General features: G+C 63.3%; 2 protein-coding genes across 6 annotated transcripts; one reads left to right on the top strand and one right to left on the bottom strand.

Moving 5' to 3' along the window:
- Positions 1 to 375: 375 nt before the first annotated feature.
- Positions 376 to 7,732, bottom strand: LOC143169778 (discoidin, CUB and LCCL domain-containing protein 1-like; the record flags this gene model as incomplete). The annotated part of the gene is given in 10 exon segments (XM_076357391.1): positions 376 to 570; positions 691 to 728; positions 892 to 1,025; positions 1,266 to 1,341; positions 1,555 to 1,606; positions 2,017 to 2,140; positions 2,142 to 2,155; positions 4,619 to 4,840; positions 7,628 to 7,702; positions 7,705 to 7,732. Coding segments are annotated over 10 exon segments (958 nt in total), but the record flags the coding sequence as incomplete, so codon positions are not given.
- Positions 7,733 to 8,420: 688 nt separating this feature from the next.
- GMEB1 (glucocorticoid modulatory element binding protein 1) lies at positions 8,421 to 21,301 on the top strand. 5 transcript variants are annotated; one of them, XM_076357387.1, is made up of 10 exons: positions 8,421 to 8,448; positions 10,242 to 10,408; positions 11,461 to 11,543; positions 12,516 to 12,640; positions 13,601 to 13,704; positions 14,156 to 14,310; positions 16,131 to 16,259; positions 16,961 to 17,098; positions 18,240 to 18,362; positions 19,436 to 21,301. In XM_076357387.1, the coding sequence occupies exons 2-10, from the start codon at positions 10,281 to 10,283 to the stop codon at positions 20,140 to 20,142; spliced, it is 1,692 nt and encodes a 563-aa protein (XP_076213502.1). In that variant the 5' UTR covers positions 8,421 to 8,448; positions 10,242 to 10,280; the 3' UTR covers positions 20,143 to 21,301. The 5 variants fall into 5 exon arrangements, with proteins under 5 accessions (XP_076213502.1, XP_076213503.1, XP_076213504.1 ...); XM_076357388.1 differs by lacking the exon at positions 8,421 to 8,448 and adding an exon at positions 9,647 to 9,709; XM_076357389.1 differs by lacking the exon at positions 8,421 to 8,448 and adding an exon at positions 9,961 to 10,051.
- The last annotated feature ends 609 nt before the right edge of the window (positions 21,302 to 21,910 follow it).

Here is a 21,910-nt window from a genome sequence, read left to right as displayed (position 1 = left end):
CAAGAGCATAATATTAACTTGTTCCGTCCCAGAAACGGCTGCGGGTGGGGGGGGTGGGTAGGGGGGGGGCAGGGACAGAGGGGACAAAAGGGGGACGGGGGACAGCCGGAGGGGGGACGGGGGGGGTTGGTGCTGTCTGCATCCCAGTTTGCACCAGTAAAACCGTGGCACAAGGAGCTCCAATGCCTCCTGGGAGTTACGGGGCGGGGGGGGGGGGGGGGTTTGCAACTGCTCTGGGCAGTTTTTTGGGGGGGGGGTCAGCGAGGCTGGCACCCACGTCACCATGGGTTGGACGGTGGTCAGGGTGGCATAAGGGACAAGGGCAGCTGTTGTGTGTCGTCGTGTGTGTCCCCCCCCCCGATGGCCGACGCTCACCTGTGACGTTCCTGCGGGTGCCCAGGTCCAGCTCCAGCCAGGCGCCCTCAGAGCCGGGTTCGGCGGCCCAGGAGTGGCCGGCGGCGCCGAGCGCCGCCCGTTTGGCCGCCCAGGCTCGGTCCTGCCCCAGCGCGTCCACCTCGTGCCACCAGGACGAGGCGTTGAAGGCGGCCACCTCCAGCGCGTCGCCGCAGGCTGGCAATGGGAGACGGCAGGCTGGGAGCCCGGGACCCCCGGCTGGGCACGGGGTGGGGGGTGGCACCGGGTTTGGCAGCCAAATCATGGCTTAATTTCAGGAGAAATGGGAAAAAATACCTTTGTGGAATATGAGCCGCTTCTCGGAGAGGGATCCCCTGCGGAGAGGAAAGCGGGGGAGCATCAGCTGGGGGGTTCCCCAGGTGAACAAACCCTGGGGGTCTCCGAAATCAAGGGGTGGCAGGTCCCCGGTGTCAGCGCGGATGGGTCCCACAGCTGGGTGCGGGGTGCAGCCAGGGTCCCCAGCTCCCCCTCGCCCACCTTTTGGAGTGGAGCCCGTTGGCGAAGGCCGACTCGTAGAGTGTGATGCCCTTCTCCCGGGACAGGGTGACCTGCCCGCCCAGCTCGTCCGCGATCACCCCGGCATGCACGGCCGCCTTGCACAGCACCGAGGTCTGCAGGGAGCAGGGGAGGGGTGAGAGCAGGCCCCCCGGGGGGGGGGGCTGGGGTGGTGGTGGTCAGGCACCCCGTGGGACACCCCAAGGCCAAACCCATCCCCTGCGGTCTGTTGGGGGGTGACAAGCAGTAGCCACGTGTGCTGGGGACCGTCCCTGCCGGGTGCACCCATGGGTGCCACCCCAGGGGTGCCGACCCCCGGCAGCAGGGTGCCCCGCAGGGCGAGCCGGGCTCTGCACTTACGTCCGGTAGCCCTGGCTGGGGTTGCCCCAGATGTCCCCATCGATGTCCTTGCAGCCCGCGGGGCAGTACACGCTGAAACGCACAGCAGGGGGGAAGGGGGTCAAGGCTCGCTCCCATCCAAATCCCCTCTGCACACCCGCTTTGCTCCCCATCCCGTCACAGTTGCACCCCAAGAGCCCTGGGGCGAGCGCAGCCCGAGCACCTGGGAGAGGGACGGGGACTGGCAGCGATGCCGGGGCGGGGGACGCCAAAGCGGGGACCGCTCAGTCCCCCCCAGCCACTTACCTGACGTGCTCCTGGGTGTAGTGGGTGCCTCGAACCAGGCAGGAGACCAGGTCTGCAAGGCAGGGACACCCCAGGGTGAGGGACCCCCCACCCGCCCCACGGCACCCACCTCTGCCCCAGGGCACGCTGCCCCAGAGGGGCAGGGAGGGATGGCCCCTCGGTCCCTGCAGCCATCTGCCCCATGCCTGCGGCTCTGCCTGGTATTGGGGTGCCAGCTGACCTGGGGGTCCAGGGTGCTGTGGGGGGTCCCAGCTGGCTGGGTGGCCTGAGGGGTCTCCCGTGTTGTGCCCCCAGCCAGGGAGAAGATGGGTCTTCAGGGAGCTCGGGGCGATGGGGAGCCCACCCTGGGGTCAGCAAGGAGCTCCCTCCACCCCTGGCCGTGCCCCCCGCCGTGGGCAAGACACAGCCGGGGGGAGGGGGGGGGGGGTGTGTCTCTGCATCCCTGGGGAGGCTCCCCCCTACCTGGGTGCTGCGAGGTGGCGTAGGACAGGAGGAGGCCTCGTCCCGAGCGGTGGCTGGTGCTGTTGAACAGGACGGTCACGGCGCTGGAGTTTGTCACCAGGAGCGGGGCGGCGGGGCCGGCGTTTCCTGCAGTAGGGCCCTGCCGGCAGGGACGGGGCCGTGGAGAGGATTGGGGCTCCCCGGGGACAGGCGCGGGCACCCGGGCCCCAGGGCTTCACCTCCCCCGGCTCAGCCCTCGCCAGGGCCAGGGGGGCTCGGGCATTTGGGCATTTGGGTGGTCCCAGCCCCAGGGTGGCCCATCCCCAAGGTAGTCCCAACCCCAGGTTGACCTCATGCCAGGGTGGCCCCATGCCAGGGTGGTCCCAACCCCAGGGTGGTCCCATGCCCAGGGTGGTCCCAACGCCAGGGTGGTCCTATCCTGAGGGTGGTCCCACGCCCAGGGTGGCCCCCAGCCCCAGAGCGGTTACATCCATGCTATGGGGGGGGGGACCTGGGGCACAGCCCCCCGCAGCTCACCCTGTCCCCACTGTCCCCCACCCCTCCCCCCCGCAGCCACAAGCAGCACCGGGGGGGGACGCAGCCCCCAGGCACAGGGGTCGGAGCTGGACCAGGCTCCCGGGGGGCACCCCGAGATGTCCCCACCTTCCCGAGCAGGGACAGATGGGCTCCCGGTGGGGCAGGGACCCCCCACCACTTCCCAGAAACGCTTCCCCCCAGGGCCTCTTCATTCCACCATGGCGGGCGCGAGCGGCCGCCAGCCCTTATCGGGTGCCTGCCACCGCGTCCCCGCTGCCGGGGCTGGCACGCATGGCGTGGCCCCGCGGGACCCCAAAATGGGGGCTGCATCCCCGTCCCCTCCCCGTCTCCCCTGTCACAGGCGCCGCCGAAGCGGCCTCCTAAATCCCCCCCGCCCCGTTTAATCCAAATTAATTTGCAGTCTCCATCTCCCTGATTAAAACTTCGGCTTAGCAGGCAGGCGGGTTCCTTGGGGACATCTCTGGTCCCAACCAGGGACAAGAGGTGGCCCCAATCCCTGGACTGCCATCACACCCCCCCTCCCCGCGTGCCTCTCTGCTCTGCGTCGTGTCCATCACCGGGGCCTCGGGGCGCCCAGAGACGCTTTGAGCAAATGCCGTCGTTGCCCTGGGGACAGGGAGCTGTGTCCCCGTGTCCCCGTGTCCCAATGGTGCTGGAGGTGAAAACCCTCCCACGGGGTTGTGCCGTGCCTCGGTTTCCCCACCCCGACCCGCACCCTCGCCCTGGCTGGTCGTATTTAACCGAGAGGTCGAGCCCAGGGGACGTGGGACACGCGCGTGTGCAGGGATGTCACAGGGTCACGGACGTGATGGAATGGGGGCTCCGCGTGAGACGCAAATGACATGCCTATGAGATGCAGATGACACACATGCACAGATTTCCCACCCGCTGCCAGCGCTGCCCTGAGCAGATGCTGCCACGGTGCTGCCGTGCCTGGTATGGTGCCCACCGGCCGGCAGCTCTGGAGACCCCCTGGGTGCTGGGGGGACCCGTCGGCCGAGCCGCGAGCTGGAGGCTGCCACCCCTGCGGGGACCCCGGCACGTCCCCAGGCAGGATCAGGCCGGGCGCCAGACACCGGGTCTGAGTCAGCGGGAGGGAGCCCACAGCCTCCGCCTGCTCCGGCCGCTTCCCGAAAAACATCTGGGACTTCTCAAGGACCGGCGTCAGCCGCGGGCGAGGGAGTGGGACCCCGGCCCGGCCCCGCGTCACCCCCCGCCTGCCGGCACGCACGGCCCTGCCGAAGGCACCCAAAGGGGCTGCGGGTGCCCGGCCACCTCCCCCAGCCCCCCGGGAGCATCATCTGAGGGTCCCCCGTTTCCCACGTCGCTCCGGGACCCCTCAGCCTGGGCCAGGAGGTCTCTCGGCTTTGGGGTCCCGGGAGATGGGGACAAACGTGTCCCCGAGGCCACAGCAGAGGGGATGGGGACCGGGAACCTCACGTGCTGTCACCCCTCTGGGTACCAGCCCGGAAAGGGTGAAGGCCCTGGAGAACAGGGAAAGATCCCGGTCCCGGGAGCGGATTTAAACTGGCTCCTTTCCAACCCGCGTTTCCCACAGCGTCCCCTGCCCAGCCCCTGCCCCTCACCGGGCCTCAGGGCTGCTCCTCCATCCCACCCCATCGACACCCCAGCGGTGACGCTTCCTCCCCCCTGCTCCCCCCCCCAGCCCAAGACGTCTTCCCCCCAGCACCCGCCGCGCTCCCGGTGCTGTCAAATCCCTCAAGACCATTAAATCTCTCCGGGAAAATCCTGGAAGCGGTTGGGCGGACAGAATTAATTAATCGGCGGCTGCATCTGGTCCCAACTGGGTGCCCCCCCCCCCCCCCCCGGCTTGGCAACAGCCCCCTCCTCAGATATCCCCCTCCTTGGGTACCCCCCTCCTCGGATACCCCCCCCCTCCCCACAATGAACTCGGCTAAAAAGCCGGATTTTCCCGCCGTTCTCCTTATCCAGGACTTCACATAATGTGATATCACGCACCCCCCCCCCACCCCATCCGCAGCCCCTCGGCGGGTGCTGCCTCAGTTTCCCCCGGGATCCTCCCCCCCCCCCCCCCGCCCCTTACCGTAGGCGGTGCCGGCCTGGGGGTCGGCGAGCAGCAGGGAGCTGCGGGCGCAGCGCTCGGAGGGCTCCAGGTCCACGTCCCCGAAGGCCAGGAGGAGGGAGGTGCCCGGGGGGGCGCGCAGCCGCCAGCGGCAGGCGGTGTGGTTGGGGTAGGTCCCCGGGTAGTTCTTGGAGCTGAGGGTGCCGCTGTGGGGTGTCAGCAGCGTGTGGCCGCAGCCGTCCCCTGCGGAGAGACCGGAGCGGGGGGCTCAGCCGGGTTGCTCCCTGCCTCAGTTTCCCCACTTGGCACGGCCCCGGGGACACCCCACGGGCGCCTGCAGCCCCTTCAAATGTTTTCCTTGTCGGAAACACCATTTTTTGTGGCTTTTCTGGCTGCTCCCCCCCACACCCGGGGACGGTCCCCGGGGGGATCCAGGGATGAAGCTGCCTCAGTTTCCCCCACAGCCGCCCAGCGCAGACCTGCACCTCCAGCTCCTCGCCATCCCCCAGGCCAGGAGGACCCCAATTTCGGGGGATACAAAAGGATGCAAGGAGGAAATACCCTCTCCCCCCTCCCCCCCCCGGGGGCTGTACAGCACCGAGCAGCCCCCGGGAACCCCCGGCTGCAGCCTTGACCTTGAGGATGACCTTGGGCAGCTGCATCCCCATCGCCTCCTCCCGGGGGCGATGCCAGCACCCGCCACAAAAGGGCTTTTCTCCGGGCTCGCCGCCCCCGGGCACGAGGGAATATCCTGGAAACTTGAGTTGAAAGCGCCCGGTGTCGGGGACCAGCCGGGATTTTTGGCGGAGCCGGGGGCAGGATTGGGGCGTAGGGAAGGGCAGGGAGGGGGGGAAGCACCGCTCAGCCCCTCTGCAGGGGCTGGGGGGGCCGTGGGGGTCCATCGTTCACACACACACAAACCCCCCCCCCCAGCGTCCCCAAAAAGCTGCTGCTCCTGCCAAGCATCATCCCGGCGCAGCCAGAAAGAAAAGCGATGGCGGGCACGGCTTCGCCCCTGCCTTGGCTCCCCTCGCCGTCGCCGGGAGACGGCACAAAGCACCGGCGGGGGGAAAATCCTGCAGGGATAAAAAAAAAAGGGGGGGGGGGCGGGGGGGGAGGCCGGAGGCGGAAGATGCCAGCCCCCCCACAGAGCCCACTCCTGCCCAGCCTGCGGGAAGGGCCTGGCGGCCAAACCCGGGGGGGGGGGGGCGTGTTTCTCCTGTGAACCCCCCCCCCGGCAGGGATGCGGGACTGGGCGAAATCCCGGATTTTCCCCCTTGGCTGGGCCAATGGCACCTGTTATGGCAAAGCTGGGAAGGATCAGGCCCTCCGGGGCTGGGGGGGGGGGGGGAATGGGGGCAGGGCTGGATGGGGGTAACGGCACGGGGGATCCCGGGGCTGCCGGGAAAGCGGCTCCCAGAGGGCTGCTGTGCCAGGGGGAGAGAAATTCGGGGTATTTGGGGGAGTATCCGGCGAGGAAGGTCGGAGCCGTCGGGATCTGCACGAAAACCCCCTCTGGCCAGGACAGCCTGACACGTGCGTGCGAGCTGGGGGTCTCGGATGGACACCCCCCCCCCCCCCCCCCCCCCGGCTCCAAGCCCACACCGGTGGGTGCGGAGGGGCTGGGGGGCCCCATCCCGGGAAACACCCATCCCAGGGAAGGAAACCCTTGATAAAAGCATCCCCAGAGTGGCCGGCGCATGCCGGGCGGGCATGCCAGAGATAAGCTGAGAGCAGCACGCGCATCCGGCGATCCGGCTCCGAAGATGCTACCGAGGGGCCGGGAACAGCGAAGGCAGAGCCACGGAGGGGGCTGGGACTTGCCCCCTGGCCATGGGACCACCCCCCCCCAAAAAAAATCAATTGCCAAAAAATGGGAAAACTGGATTTCCGCTGGTGAGGCCGAAGCTGCGGCCAGGCCCCCGTCGGAGCCCTCCCTGCCAGGGATTTGTTTTCTCACAGGATGCAGGAAAGACACAACAGGGCGATGCTCCGGGAAAAGCCCAGCACGCTCCGGCCTCCGGCCCGCTGCCAGCCCCGGGAGAGCTCCCCCGCGTCCACCAACGGGGTTTGGGATCCCCTGGAAACCCGCTGTGGGATGTCTCCCAAATCACACGCGGGGAACGCAGCGGGGTTCTGCCCCCCCCCCGTGATCCCATCCTGGCCCGTGCCTCAGTTTCCCCTCGCTGGGGACGATGCTTTGGATGTCCCGTCCTCGTCTCCTCGCTCTCGGATGAGTTGGGGACGAGTGGCGCCGGGGAAAATCGTGTCTTTGGGATGAGGTTTGGCTGAACGTCCCCTCGGGGCCTTCCCGGACCCCGGCGGGTGCAAATCCTCCCGGAGCGACGCTGCCGGGGTCCGCAGCATCCCCGGGATGGAGCCCGCTGCCCGGCCCTCCCGGCTGTTCACCGTAAGCTCCGGCGATCCTCTTACACCGGAGCAGAGTCGGGCCCCTGGGGATTAGGGGTTCCCGGGGAAAGCCCTGCGGGTGGGACGGAGCCGACCCCGGGATCCCCGGGGCCTCCGGGGCAGGCGGCACCCTGGCACCAGGAGCAGGGTGGGACAGAGGGAGCGGGAGCTGCGGGAGACCAGGCGGGTGCGGGACCGGGGTGATGCGGGGGTGGCGGAGGCGGCGGGGAGCTCCTCCCGTCCGGTACCGGGGCAGGCGGACCGCGGGACCCCGTCCCGATCGGTACCGGGGCAGGCGGACCGCGGGGACCCTGTCCCGATGTGATCCCGGTCTGGGAACAGTGGGGACCCGTCCGGGATCGGTACCGAGGAGCCCACCCTGGTCCGATCCCGGTCCGGACAGAGTGAGGAGCCCGTCCCGGGTCGGTACCGGGGCGGAGGGGAGCCAGTCCGATCCCTGTCCCCGTCCCGGACCCCGGTCCCGGTCCCGGGCGCGGCGCACGTCCCATTCCCGGCGAGGGAAGGGGAGCCCCGGGGGTGGGTGCCGGTGGGAGCGGGGCTCCCGGTGCCGTGTCCCGGTGCGGGATCCCCCGCCGCCGGTGCCCCGCAATCCGCACTCACCGTCCTGTCCGCCGGCCGGGCGCAGCCCCAGCGGGCCCAGCAGGAGGTAGCGGCGGAGCAGCGCCAGCGCCAGCGCCCCCGCGCCACCCCGCCGCCCGCCCGCATCCTCCCGCCGCCGCCGCCGCCGGCCCCGCCGCGGCCCCGCCGCGCCCGCCGCCCTGTGCCCGCCCCCGCCCGCCCCGCCGCGCGCCATTGGCTGCCGCCTCCCGGCCCCGCGCCGCCATTGGGTCGCCTCGCTGTCAGTCAGCCGGCACCGCCCCGGCGGGGGGAGCGGGGAGCGGGGGGGCTCGGCCGGGCCGGCGGCGGGGTCCCGGGCACCCCGGGGGGGGGGGGGGGGCCTCGCTCGGGGCGGGGGGACGCGGAGCCGCGAGGCGGAGGACCGGGGGCCGGTCCCAGATGCCAGCCGGGGACCGTGGGGGCTGGGGACGGACCCGCCGTGGGGGTACGGAGCCTGCGGGCGGGGCTGGGGATGCCCGGTACCGCTTTCCACTCCCCCCCATCCCGCCGCCGCCGCCGCCCCGGGCCGGGCCGTCCTGGCAGGGGGCCGGACCCGCCCCCCCCCCCCGCGGCCCCCACGCCGTCAGTCGTGTCCCGGCCTGCGCGGGGAAGCCGCGGGGCGGTGCCGCCGGCCGCCGCCAGGGGGCAGCGCGGCGCCGCCGCCGCCGCCGTCGCGCCGCCGTCGGCCCCTTTAAGGCAGGCGGCGGCCGGAAGTGCTGGCGACCGAGGCCGCGGCGGCTACCGCGCACGCTCCCTCCTGCCCGGCCCGTTCCCCCTCCCCCCCCCCCCTTCTCTCAGCCCCCGGACTCGGCCGCTCGGCGACGGTAAGGGCCGGCCGGCGCCGCGCTACGGCAGCCGGGAGGGGCCAGGCGGCGGCGCGGCGCGGCGGGGCGGGGCGGAGGGGGGCCGGCCCGGCCCGCCGGGGAGGGGAGGGGGCGCCCCAGCGCGCGCCGCCGTACGTGCCGCCGCCGCGAGAGCGGACGTCGCGCGCCGCGGGGGGGGGGGGGCCCGCGCCGCTGCGTCCGCCCGCGGGGGGGGGGGGGGGGGGGGAGAGGAGGCCACACCCCTCCCCCGGGCAGCCCCGCCCCGCCGCCGCCGCGCGCCGCGGGGGGGGCCCCGCGCCTCCCCCCGCCCTTGACCCCTGACCCCGGGGGCGGGGGGGGGAGGTGGCTGCGGCCTTGGGGGGGGGGAGCTGACCTCTGACCCCTCGCCTCGGCGACCCCCGCCCTCCGGGGTGACCTCTGCCCGCCGGGGGGGGGCCGGGGCCTCCCCTCGGCCTAGCGAGGGCCAGCCGCCCCCACCGGGGCTGGGGGGCTCCCGGGGGGGGGCGGGGGGGAGCGTCCCCCGTGCTGCCCCGCGGCCCCGGGGGGGCCCCCCCCCGGGCCCCTCCCTCACCCTGTCCGGGGCCCTGGTCTGCGGCCCCCCGCCCGAGGCCCGGGCTCGGCCCCCCCCCCCCCCGCCCGGTGCGGACCGGAGCCGGTCGCCGTCGGGGTTTCTCCGCCTCCCGGCGGCCCCCCCCCCGACGCCGGAAACCCGAGGAAGCCGCGGCCCCGCCGTCCCCCGGGGGGGTCCCGGAGCGCTGCCGGCTCCCAGCGGGTCCCGGGGTGGGGGGGTCCGGCCTGCCCGGGGGGTGCCCCGAGCCCTGAGCGGGTGAAGACGTGGCCGAGGAGGGAGGCGCGGTGACCCGGGGGGGGGGGGGGGGGGGGGGTGGTGCGTGGGCTGGAGCCGGCCGGGGAGCGCGTCCCCTGGGCCGGTGGCTCTCCTGGCTTCTCCCGCTGCGTCCCAGCCGCGGGCCGCCGAGCCCGCCGTCGCCTGCCGGGAGGTCCCCTCCTGGCACAAGCGCTTTCCCAGAAGCTTTCGAACCCCGGGGGGGGGGATGATCCCGACCCGCGCCCGGCGCGCGGGGCTTGGACTCGTAACAAAACCACCTTTACGCCTCCCCGCGTAGCGGCAGGAACAGCCCGAGCGAGCGCAGCGCTGCTGAGTGACCCCCCCCCCCCAGCCCCCTGCGAGGATCTCCGCCGTCACCGCACCTCTGCCGCCGGGAATAAGGGGCTCCTCCGCAGCCCCTGCGCGGTTGGAAGGGTCGGACCCCCCCCGGTAGCGAGGGATCGGAGCATCCCGAGGGCGGCCGGCAGCGCCGCCGGCCGTGGCGGGGAGAAGCTCCGTCTCGGAAACCTTCTCGCGCCCTTGCCGAAACCCGCCGTTGCGGGTTTGCTCGGCCGGCGCCGGCCTGCGGGGCCAGGGAAAGCCGCTGGCTGCTGCCGGCTGGGGAGGTTATGAGCGGGATGGCACTTGTGGGGGGGGGGGGAATCTGCCTCTGTCGGTTTTGTATCGTCGGATGAGATGTTCCCGGCTGTCGTGATCGGGAGGGGAGGAGAAATCCTCGTGTGTGTGTTGACAGGCACTCGCCGTCTCTCTCTGGTGGTGAATTTAAAATGCCTGGTCCCCCCTTTGGAGCCGGAGCTCTGCTCTGCCGGCCCCGCCGGCCCCGCTAGCCCGGCCTTTGCTGCGGCGGGACTGGGCGATCATGCTTACACGCCGCCGCCTGCCCCTCTCCCTGCACAGGCGGCGGTGCTGCCGCCGTACAGACCTGCCTCTGCTTTGCCCTCTGCAGCACCGCGGCACCCCGCCACCGCCGGGCTTCATGTGAGAGATGGCGAATGCCGAAGTGAGCGTCCCTGTGGGTGATGTGGTGGTTGTACCAAGTGACGGAAACGAAGGGGAGAACCCGGAGGATACCAAAACCCAAGTGATCTTGCAGCTCCAGCCGGTGCAGCAAGGGTGAGTCGGACGGTACCGGTGGGTGCGGGAGGTGCGGGGTGGGTTGGGGGGCGTCCCCGTAGGTTTTCGTGGTGCGGGGACCGAGCGTCGCTGCGTTTTCCGGGTCTGCGTCGGTTTTGTGCCACGCACGGTAGAGAGAAAAATACAACGCCAAAAAAAAAAAAAAAAAAAGCTTTTGTGTGTGTCGCTGTCAACGGGGCCTCCGAGGACTCGAATTGTCCTGCGGAGACGTGTCCGCGCGACGCTGTCTCTGTGGATCGCGGCAGCCCGGCGATGGCCGTGGCAGTGGGGAAGCGGCGAGGTGGTCGCGGTGCTGCCCCAGCCACGCATCCTCCCGGTCTCCCTCTTCCCTCTCCGGCCCCAGGGTGGGTTTTTGCCACGCTGCAGCTGCGGTACGTGGCGGCGGTCTGTGCCCGTGTGGCCAGATCCGCATATGCCTCTGTGCCAGCTTTCCCCTAAAATAATTCTCCTCTAAAATACAATGAAGCTGGGATGTTGGAGGGAATTTTGTGGTACCCATGGCAGCTGCTGCGGAGAAGTGGCTGTCACCAGGCACTTCATCTTAACTCTGGATCGATCAGGACGTAAATATACCGGCTCCGGTTTGATAATATTCGCAGAGCAGGGTGGCTGCTGTAGGCCTGACGGTGACTCTCCCCTGCGTGATCCCACCCGTGCTGCAGTGTCAGACGGGGCTGGAAGGGAAATCCTGGGGCACTGAGCTCTGCTTCCCGTTGTCGTGGGTAACTGCCTGTATCAGAAACCGGAGGAGAAGGCAGAGGGAAACGCACTGCAGAGCTGCTTCAGTGGCGCTGGCAGTGTGGAGGGTGCGATGGCAGGACTGGGAACGCCTCTGCGTGCTTCAGTCCTTGGGATTACTATTGTGTGTTGTATGTGCCAAAAAGTGCCTGTGATTGAAACCGTATCAAACGAAATCCACGTCCCTCGAGGACAGGCAAGAAAGAAACGAACTGAATTTTTAACCCCGTGCTGTGAATCTTAATTGTCCGTGATTTATATAGTTTCTTTATCAACGGACGCTTTCACGACAGGATTTACCAAGAGGGCTCCGAGGCCAGCGCCGCCGTAGTGGCCGTCGAAACCCACACCATCCACAAGCTAGAAGAAGGGATCGGTGAGTTCCCGCTCGGCGTGGGCAGAATCCCCTCCTCTGCAGGGCTGGTCGCCGCTGAGCTGGTGTCTCCGGTTCGCGGGGCTTCCTTCTGGCTCTGCCCCTGCAGATGCTGTTTCCCAGGCATGGATGTGGGTGCAGGGTCTGGGCATACTCTGGAATAAGAGTCTGCTGTTACTGCTTGGTCTCAAAGTCCTGGAACTGAGATCCTGGCTCTCCTGCAATGAATGGTAAGGGCTCCCACGGGGTCCAGGGGAGCCGAGATTTCACCCTAGTCTTGGTGTGCAGATGCTAGCAGGCAGGAATGGTGGTTATGAGGAGGGGCGGTTGTGCCTGCCGCTGGCTGGAAGCATCGGACTCTTGATTGCTGGTTCTTTGCTGAACGAACAGCCTGACGGTTTGGGTTGGGCGTTCAGGAGAACCGGGCAGGTTGGCTCTGAGTGCTCCCTGCCATCCTGAGGGGTGTGTGGGAAAAGGCTCCTGTCGTTAGGTGCGGTCACTAGATCTTGCCCCGGTGTTCTGCCCCCTGTGCGGGTGTGGGTCTTTTGGCAGTACTGGCAGAAACTCTGCGTGTGAAGAGAACGTATTATCGGTAAATATCTGATATCGCTGCTAAAGAGATACCAGAGCTCCAAGAAATCTGAGAGAGATCTGTGCTTCAAATTTTAAAGCGTTTTGCTTCCACAAAGATCGTTCTCGTTGACCCCCCCCTTAACAGATGTGTTGGATTTCTGATCTCGCGTTCTCCTGGTAGATGAGCTTCATTTTGAGCATTGCTGTATTAAAAAGGAGATGCCAGCTGCTGTTAGAGCTGGTAATCGGAGAAGACTGAAAGAGGACTGATCCTGAGCTGGGATCGGCCCTTCTTTTGGTTTCCTGAGTGTAGGTCTCGCAGCCTGTGAGCTTTCAGCTCCCGCCTCGTGGGATTTGAGCCTCTTGGGCGGAAAGTTTCATTTTCACCCCTTCCTCCCTCAGACCCCAGCACCATCGAAACGAACGAGGAAATCGAGATCGCCTATCCCATCACCTGCGGGGAGAGCAAAGCCATCCTGCTCTGGAAGAAGTTCGTCTGTCCGGGAATTAATGTCAAGTGTGTAAAGGTAAGGGAGTTTTCGCAGCGGGTTCCTTCTCTGCTCTCAAGGTCTGGTGCTTGACCTCCACAGGACTTTCTTACTTTTTGTGTTTCATCTGAGCCTTGTCCTGGAGCCGAGTGACTTTGCCTTTGCAGCGTGCTGGATTGTTAGCGCTAAAATTGCTTCTGGCATGGGGAGAAGCAAGGGGAGGAGCGGGTTAAGGAGTGAAGGCCTATCACCCGCCTTATATTTCGGTGCTGCTCTTGATTACCGTTTAAAGCAGAGTGGTATTTGGCACTTGACGAGGGACTTGGAGCTGAAGGCAAGCAGGGGATGCGTACTGAGATCTGCCAGAGCTTTTCTTCCTTGTCTCTTTCCCTTGGTGTCCTGATACTCCACTCCTGTCGCTTCCTCGGTGAGCAGGTTGCGTCGAGAAGAGAAATCTTGCCGTTACCTTTTTTCCACTTGAGGGTGTGCTAATGTAACAGCTGATGCGCTGAGGCTGAGTCCCCGCGTGCTGCTGCGGCGAGGGCGCTCTGTTGCTGACCCTCAACAGGAACCGTCTTAGTCACTGGAGCAGGACGGAACAGATGCCCGAGTGAATACCCGTGTCAGCTAGATGTTGCTTGGCTATTTGATGTAATAGGAGTCTCCCATAATGATCTCCAAGATGACTGTACGTGTTCACAGAAGGAGCTAATTTGGCTCGTGCCTCGTACGAAAGCCTTCGAGGCTGTTCTTGGCTAGAGCGGTGTGGTTCGAATGCCGATGGCTGGCAGGTCGTCCCTGCAAACATATCCATTCTGGAGCTGTAAGCATTGGTGTGCCGAGGGGATCAAAGCTGGTAGGAATTTGAGAAGCAGCTCCTCTTTCTGGGTGGAAGCGGGGGCTTAGATGAGCTGTGGACTGGCTGTGCTGGATGTCCCAATACAGTCTTCCGAAGTTACGTTACCCTGTCTGCTGAGCCTTTGTTTATCTCGTTGTCAGTTCAATGACCAACTGATCAGCCCGAAGCATTTTGTTCACCTGGCCGGGAAGTCTACCCTGAAGGACTGGAAGAGAGCCATTCGCCTCGGAGGAATCATGCTGAGGTATTTGACTTGCCTACCGCTGTGTCCAGCTTCAGGGCTTCGTCACTGCAGCTGCAGGATGCCGAGCAGGCGTTTTGTCTGCTTTGCAGTCCCCGGGAGATCTCTTGGAGGCTCACGTTACCTGGCCAGCAACCTGCAGCACCTCTGGGGCAGAGATCCTGGCCCCGTGGTCTGAGGGGCGGGATTCCTCATCCTGTGCAGAAGTGGCCTCGCCTGGGGGACCTGGTACTTGGCGGGGGTGGAACAGGACTGGAGCCCTGTACGTGAAGCTGGGGGATGGCTCGTATTTGCCATTTGAAAGCCCTGCAGGAGATGTTCTGCGTGCAGAGTGGCGCTGGGTCTCCCTTTTCCCGTCCTTCCCGTGGCCGTAGCATTCCTACGTGGAATACTCCCTTTTGTCTCCAGGCTGAGATTTGAGCTGAGCCTGGTTCTCTCCCCACTCCCCGCACAGGAAGATGATGGACTCGGGGCAAATCGACTTCTACCAGCACGACAAAGTTTGCACCAACACCTGTCGAAGCACCAAGTTTGATCTCCTGATCAGCAGCGCCAGAGCACCGGTGCCGGGGCAGCAGAGCGTGGTCCAGACTCCTACGTCAGCTGACGGTAGGAAAACAGTTAGCCGTGCCACGGGAGTTTCCCTCTGACGCTCCTTTCCCTCCCCGGGCTAATCAAATCGGGTTGACCCACACACAGTTTGTGCCTTCTCCCCCGGTGCAGCAGGGCAGTCCCGCTGTTCAGGAGACTGCTCTGGTTTCTGGGAAGGAAAATGCTTCTCGTGTCCGCTCGGGGAGGTCTCGGCAGCATCTGTCGGGGAGCTCTGCTCTGCAGCAATGGGAGGGCTGGAAAGCAGCCGGTATTAAGCAGTGACTAGAGGCAGCCGTGGGAGCCAGGGGAGGCTCACCTTGAAGGGATCCCTGTTCTGGGGTCACCGTGTGAGCAAACACCCGAGAGAGCTCGTACAGCGTTTCCTGATGTCTTTCCTTGTCGTGGTTTAACCTCAGCCGGCAACCAGACCCCACCCAGCCGCTCGCTCACTCCCCCCCGGTGGGATGGGGGGAGAATTGGAAGGGTAAAAGTGAGAAAACTTGTGGGTTGAGATAAAGACAGTTTAATAGGTAAAGCAAAAGCTGTGCATGCAAGCAAAGCCAAAACAAGGAATTCCTTCGCTGCTTCCCATCGGCAGGCAGGTGTTCAGCCATCCCCAGGAAAGCAGGGCTCCATCACGTGAAACGGTGACTTGGGAAGACAAACGCCATCACTCCAAACGTCCCCCCCTTCCTCCTTCTTCCCCAGCTTTATATGCTGAGCATGACGTCATGTGGTGTGGAATGTCCCTTGGGTCAGTTGGGGTCAGCTGTCCCGGCTGTGTCCCCTCCCAAATTCTTGTGCACCCCCAGCCTGCTCGCTGGTGGGGTGGGGTGAGAGGCAGAAAAGGCCTTGACTCTGTGTCAGCACTGCTCAGCAGGAACGAAAACATCCCTGTGTTATCAGCACTGTTTCCAGCACAAATCCAAACCACAGCCCCATACAGGTGACTATGAAGAAAATTAACTCTACCCCAGCCAAAACCAGCACACTCCTTATTTGAGGGTCTATTACAAAGGCACGAGATGTGCCGATGCTCAGGAATGAATCTAGGCACGCTGACCTCCTCCGGAGCAGCCTGCTCCGCATCACCTGGACATCCACGAACGGGCTATGATGGCTGCACGTTGATTGTCATTCCAACTGCAAGTTCTCAGCGAATCCCGTGCTTCGGAGCAGAAAGCGATCTCTTTGCTGAGGTTAAGGGAGAAGACTGCTCCCAACCGTACCGTATCGTTCAGGCGGGCAGGTTACATTTCTCTGAGGCCCTGGGTGGGTGAGATGGCAGAGTTGTCCATAGGCTGAGGAGAATCTCCTGGAAAGCACCCTGGCCACATGGGAAAACCTTACGGTGGCCGCACGTTGGCTTAGTCCCAGATTTGATCCAGAAACTTAGGATTGAGTCAGATCCGTTTCCCTTCTATAAACCGGCTTGGACCCTGACCCTGTCATTTCCTGAAGGATTAGGGCATCTCTAGGGCGCGGAGCTCCCTGTTGACGATGCAAGAAGGGGAGAAGGGTGGCTGAGCTGCGGCTTATTTGTTCCCTTCTTTATTCTGAGCCTTTCCCGCTCCTTTTATGCCAGGACTCCAGTTTGCTTTCTGGAGGGCACGTGGTTTTCCCTCCAGAAAGCCCCAGAGCCTTTCACAATCACAGTTCCAATGAGAAGCAGCAACATTTGCTTGTAGCTAATTTGGTTGAAAGAAGCCAGGCACGAACAACTTGACCACGAGAGTGAAAAAGAGCCTGGGAGGGGTGAGGGGGGTGGAAAGCAAAGCAGGGATTCAGGGCTGGCACTCCAGGTGCCGCAGAGAGAGCTGACGTTGCCTCTCTGGCAGGGAGCATCACCCAGATCGCGCTGTCGGAGGAGAGCATGGAGGAGGGGATCGAGTGGAACTCGGCTCTGACGGCTGCCGTCACCATGGCCACTGAGGAAGGCATGAAAAAGGACACGGATGAGATCTCGGGTAAGCTCAGGCTGCTTGTTGGGTGTTTTCCCCCCCCTTCTCCTCACCTGTTACGTTCCGGAGACTGAAATCCTGAAAATAAGGAGAGTTTAGGCAATGACAGAGCCGTCCCCCAGCCCCTTGGCTATCCCAGCATTTCCCAGGCGTGCCGGGGCCCTGCCGAACGGCGCTCCTCACCGCAGCAGGCAGAGTGAGACTTCAGCCCTGGCCTTGTGGCTGATGGGTGATCCCCCAGATCAGTTGCTACTAGTTACAGTGAGGGGCTTATTTTGTTCATCCGAAGGACGTAAACGTCTGCCAGCCTGGAGCTAGACTGAAACCGGCAGTGAGCAGTGTCTTGTTAGTACCCCGTCAGCTCTCTTGGCTGTGTCTCTCTCGCGGCGGTGCCTTGCCTTCCCTCTTCGGATCAGTACGGAAGCTTAGGCGGAACTTCCTCAAAGATTTTTAAGCTCTGCATCTTGCGAAGATGAACAGAGGCAGTGAAATGTGGCCTTGGAAGTCATGGTGCTGCTTGAAAACACGTTACTGATTTTTGCTTCTTTGGGGTTTGGGGTTTTTTTTTGCGCGTCCTCCACCCCAATGGCCAAATTAGAAGTCGCCTTGCAAAGTTACTCTTGCCCGAAAGGTTTACGGTAGCCTTGTGGCGAAAAATGCCAAGTGCTTGTACACGTTGACTTCTTTTTCCCCTCTCCTTGCGCCAGAGGACACGCTGATGTTCTGGAAAGGAATAGCTGATGTGGGGCTGATGGAAGAGGTCGTGTGCAACATCCAGAAGGAGATAGAAGAAGTCCTACGAGGCGTCCAGCAGAGGTTGGGTCAGTCTCCCTTCCAGATGACGGGTAGGTTGTGAGGCACAGCCTCTGGCTCTGCGGTGGGGAAGGATGCTCAAAAGGGCAGCTGCAGGCAAAAAAAAAAAACCCCAAAAAGTGGCAAGGGTCCATCCCCACCATTTAAAGCTGTTGAGCCAGGGCGGCGAGCGAGTTCCCGCTCGTTAGCTGGGCCGTGGGAGCCGAGCCTGGGCGTGGTGTCAGCCTGCCCAGCTCTGAAGTCCATTCGCTTGCCCCACTGCCGGGCACAGGGACACAACGCGCCACCCCCTTCCCTGAGCAAAATGGCCCTGGCAGCTTCCTGAGACCATCGGGCGACTGTCCTCGGCTCCCGGCCCTCGTGAAGGCCTGCCCAGATTCTCTTCTTGGACCAGAGTTACTCAAACGCTTTTCTCCGTGACAGTGCGGGCTTGAACAGGTCCTGCCCCCTCGCTTCTCGTTCTGTCTTCGCTTGTGCCAGAAAACCTGTTTTTGGGGCTGAAGCAGATGAGGGAACTGATCTGGGTTAAAAATAACTCCCCTCCCCTCTTTAGGGTTATTTTTAACTTGGATCAGTTCCCTAATCCAGTTCAGCACATGCCCCTGTGAGCACAGGGTTTGAGAGCACCTCTTGTTGATGTTCTTGCTGAGAGAACGTCCACGTAGCCACAAACTTCATTTTACCCAGGATATTTTTTTAAATTATTTTCTAATTTAGCTTTGGGCTGGCGGATCTTTGTGTCTGGTAGGTGGCAGCTTTTGGAAGCTGTAAGTGATTGAAGTCAGTGGATTATAACAGAAATTTTGCACAGCTTTCAGTGGAGCTGGCATGTTAATGACACTGTCAGCAGCATGGGGTGATGATTTGTAGGTGGAGAGCTCGTTTGTATCTCTCTGATTGCAAATCATGCTTTCATTTGCAGCAATTTTGTGCTGCTTGGGTGACACATCTCTGTTTCATTTTCTTTATCACGCGAATGGGATTGTTTAGTCCTTGGATGTCAGGAGGATGAGGGAGCTGGGTCTGCCCTTGTCAGCCAGCCCTCGTGAAAGAGCAGAGGGAGCTTTACAAAAAGCAGCAGGAAATTTTTGGTGTAATAGGAGCGTCTTTTGAGCACCTGACTGAGTCCCACCTGTGGGACTAGGCACTCGTCCCCACGCACTTTCCTTGCAGATGCTGCAGTCTTGAACAACGTCGCCCACACATTTGGCCTAATGGACACAGTCAAGAAGGTTCTGGACAACAGGAAAAACCAGACAGAGCAAGGAGAGGAACAATTTCTTTACACCCTGGCAGGTACAGTCAGCGCCTAGTAAGGCTTCTCATCCCGTTGCTGCTCTTGGGAGCTGATGCGACTTTCCTCCAACGTATGAACCGTATTTGGGTTATTGTTCAATACACGCTGCCCCAAAACAAATGCATCCCAGTCCCTTTCCATCCTAGGGCGTGAGTGGAATTTCCCCTCTCCCTTGCCTCGCAGCGAGCAGTCGCTTGGGGCATTCGACAGCCCGAAGTCTGTGCCCTTTGCTGCGGTGCTGGGGGTGCGAGCCCGACTCAGTCGGCATTAGGAAGTAGGTGCTTGCTAGCTGAGGGCTGTGCGGTAGTCATCTGAGCTGTGCCCAAGCTAATAAGCTTCTCTGTGTACGGAGTGCTGAGTTGTCCGCTTGTCTTGGCGCGGAGCTATCAGGTGTCTTGCGCGGCTTCCCCCGAGCTGAAGCCAATAACCTGACCTGAATTCCCCAGAGCCGCTTGCTGGATGTGTCTCCCTCCTCGCCGTGTCCTGTAGGACCTGTTCTTACCTGGCACGTCCTAGTCCCCTACTGCCCTGGATAAATGAGATTACTGTGCTACTTCTGACTTCCAGTGTTCGCACAGACGAGGGTTGGGGGAGATGTTTCGTTGACCCAGGCGGTCCTGCTCCCTGTCCCCAGTACAGGTGCTTGGCTCCTGGGGAGGGGACCCAGCCAAGCTCAGGAAGCAGTTCCTACTGCCTGGAGGGGCTTGTCCGCTCTCCCTCGTAGGGGGGTCTAGCTTGGGGAGCCGAAGCGCCCGTCTTCTCATCAGTAGGGGTAGCCAACCGGTACAGAGCATTGCCTGTTCCTCGTCCGGGCGCTGACAGCCGGCCGAAGCAGGCTGAGCGGGCGCAGAACATTGACCAGGTCCATGTGGGTGGCAGGAGAATCTGGCCTTTTCCTTCCGTGCAGTTTGATCTTGAGTGAAATGCGAAGATCACGCTCGACTGGGTGGTTAGGAGACCTCCTGTCGCAAATACGGGATGTAATGGCTGTTTGTGGAGCCCTTGAGTCCCCAGGAGCCCCTGCAGCGTGCTGGCCCTAGCCCACGGCGCTGCTTAGCCCTTCTCTTTGCAGACCTGGAGCGGCAGCTGGAAGAGCAGAAGAAACTTGCCAAGGACCAGAAGGCGAAGTCCCAAACCATCCAGAACGTGGTGCTGATGCCCGTCAGCGCTCCCAAGCCCCCCAAGAGACCCCGCCTGCAGCGCCCAGCCTCCGCCACCGTCCTCAGCCCCTCCACCCCCATCCAGCAGCCTCAGTTCACGGTCATCTCGCCCATCGCTATCGCGCCCGTCGGACAACAGTTCTCCGTGGGCAACATCCCGGTGGCAACCATCAGCCAAGGCTCCAGCCCGGTGACTGTTCATACCTTGCCGTCTGGCTCCCAGCTCTTCCGATACGCCACCGTGGTGTCCTCCTCCAAGACCAGCTCCTCCGACACGGTCACCCTCCACCCATCCTCCAGCCTGGCGCTGCTGAGCTCGGCGGCCATGCAGGACAGCGGTGCCCTGGCGAACGTGGCGGCCGTGGTCAACCCCGTGGAACTGGTGGCCATGGAGTCCGGCCTCACTTCCACCATCCAAGCCGTGGAAGGCACCTCGGACGACGGGCAGACCATCATAGAGATCGACCCGGCGCCGGATCCCGAGGCGGACACGGACGAGTCGGAGGGCAAAGCTGTGATCCTGGAGACGGAGCTGAGGACTGAGGAGAAAGTGGTGGGAGATGTGGAGGACCATCAGCACCAGGTCCATAACGTGGAGATTGTGGTCTTGGAGGACTAGTGGGGAAGGCAAGCGTCAGTTTGGGGAAGAGTTGGGAATTTATTTTATTTTGGGCTTTTTTGTTAAGCATCTTTGCCAGCCACCCCATTTGTTTCCATGGATATTTTCATTGTACTGTATATTATATATATATATATAAATTTTTTTTTTTTTAAACAAAAAAGCTGGAGAAACACGTGAGACCTGGAAAAGGCTCCGTCTCCGTGGAGCACTGAACAATACCGCCTGTTCGCGGGGTCAAGGAGAGACTGGATCTCTGCTGAACAACCCAACCGGGAGGAACTGGACGAGGGCTCCCGGCGCCGAGAGCGCGCCGTGGCCCAGCCGCGCGCATGGTGCTTCTGCTCCGGGCCTGCCCTGGCCCCGATTATTTTATTTCAGAGAGACAATAACCGGTGGCTGGAGTGTTGATGTGACTGTGGGAAGGGATGACGGCTTTGGGGTGGAAAAGGTACCTCATTTGTAGTTTTATTTTCCCCCAGGGAAGGGAATTCTGTCGGACTCTTCGCTGTCACCTCAACTGGGATTTTTTTTTTTATTATTATTATTATTATTATTATTATTATTATTATTATTCTTGCTTTGGGGAAGACGACAGTAACCCTGCCTTTACTGCCCGTATTCTCCTCCTCCACACAAGTTGTTTTTATATCTATATTTTTTTTTGTATTTGTTTGCTCTCCCTTCCCTTGTGCAGATTTCCCAGCTGCAAAGCCCTGGACCTACTCTCGCCGGTCTCGGGGTCCCTGTGTCCCAATCCCACCTCTTCCCGTGGCACTTTTCCCCCGTCCCTTTCCCCGCCTGGCCGGGCTCGGTGCTGCGAACGCCGCTTGGAGACTCCGAGATCGCTTCAACCTTTTGCGTAAAGGCAAAAAATATCAACTCGAGCTTAAAACCACAACCTCCCCCTTCGCTGCTCGACGCCGCAGGGACCTTTCGGGGTGTACAAAGCATGTTGTGCTGTTGCTTTCCGGGAGAGCTGGACTCCGGATCGGGGCAGCTTCTGTTTACACTGTGTGCTGGGGGCTGCTCCGTGCTCGTCGCTACTTGTTCGGTGGTTTTATTTTTGTATTTTTCTTCTTTCTTCCTATAACCTCTTGGCAGGATTAGAACTGGCACGTTGCTGAAATAACGTGCGCCCCGCTGTTTTCCCCTCTTTCTTTTTGTTGTTTCGGTGGCCGGGGTCCCTTCGGGCTCCGCTGCGGGGGGGAAGGTGGAAGGGGAGGGGGGGGGGAAGCGCCGGGCGCTTGTTAGAGCTGCGGAGGTTTGGGAGGGCTGGGGAGGGGGTGTGGGGGGGGGGGGAGCTGCTTGGCTGGAAATATTAAGCAAAACAACAGCAAAGGAAACACACCTGGGGAGGGGGAAGGAAGATGTGTTTGGCTATTTTTTTGCATTAAAAGGAAAAATCGGACTACGCTTGAATGGTTCATTCGCGGGTGGGTGAAAGGCGGCGGCTCCCTCACCTCGGAGGCAGCGTGGGCAGAGGGCTCCCTGCCCGCAGCCACTGCGGGGTGGTCGCTGCTGCTCGGACCCCCTGCCTCGGCGGGGAAGCGTTTCGCCGCCTTTCCGATGGAGGTTGGAGCCGGGGGGGGGGGGGGGGGCGGTGGGAGCTCGTAGCCAGTCACCCCCGCCTCGCGCAGGTGCTGGGGAACAGGAATTTTGGGGTCAGGGATCCACCTGCCTCCATGTCCAGCAGCCTTCACTCCATTCCCCTCCGCCACGCCCCGTGCGGGCAGCCCCTTGACTGGGGAGGGACGGGGTCCTTTTG

Source organism: Aptenodytes patagonicus, chromosome 21 (assembly GCF_965638725.1).
Source record: "Aptenodytes patagonicus chromosome 21, bAptPat1.pri.cur, whole genome shotgun sequence".
Lineage (NCBI taxonomy): Eukaryota > Metazoa > Chordata > Aves > Sphenisciformes > Spheniscidae > Aptenodytes > Aptenodytes patagonicus.
This window is presented reverse-complemented; position numbering and strand designations above follow the sequence as displayed.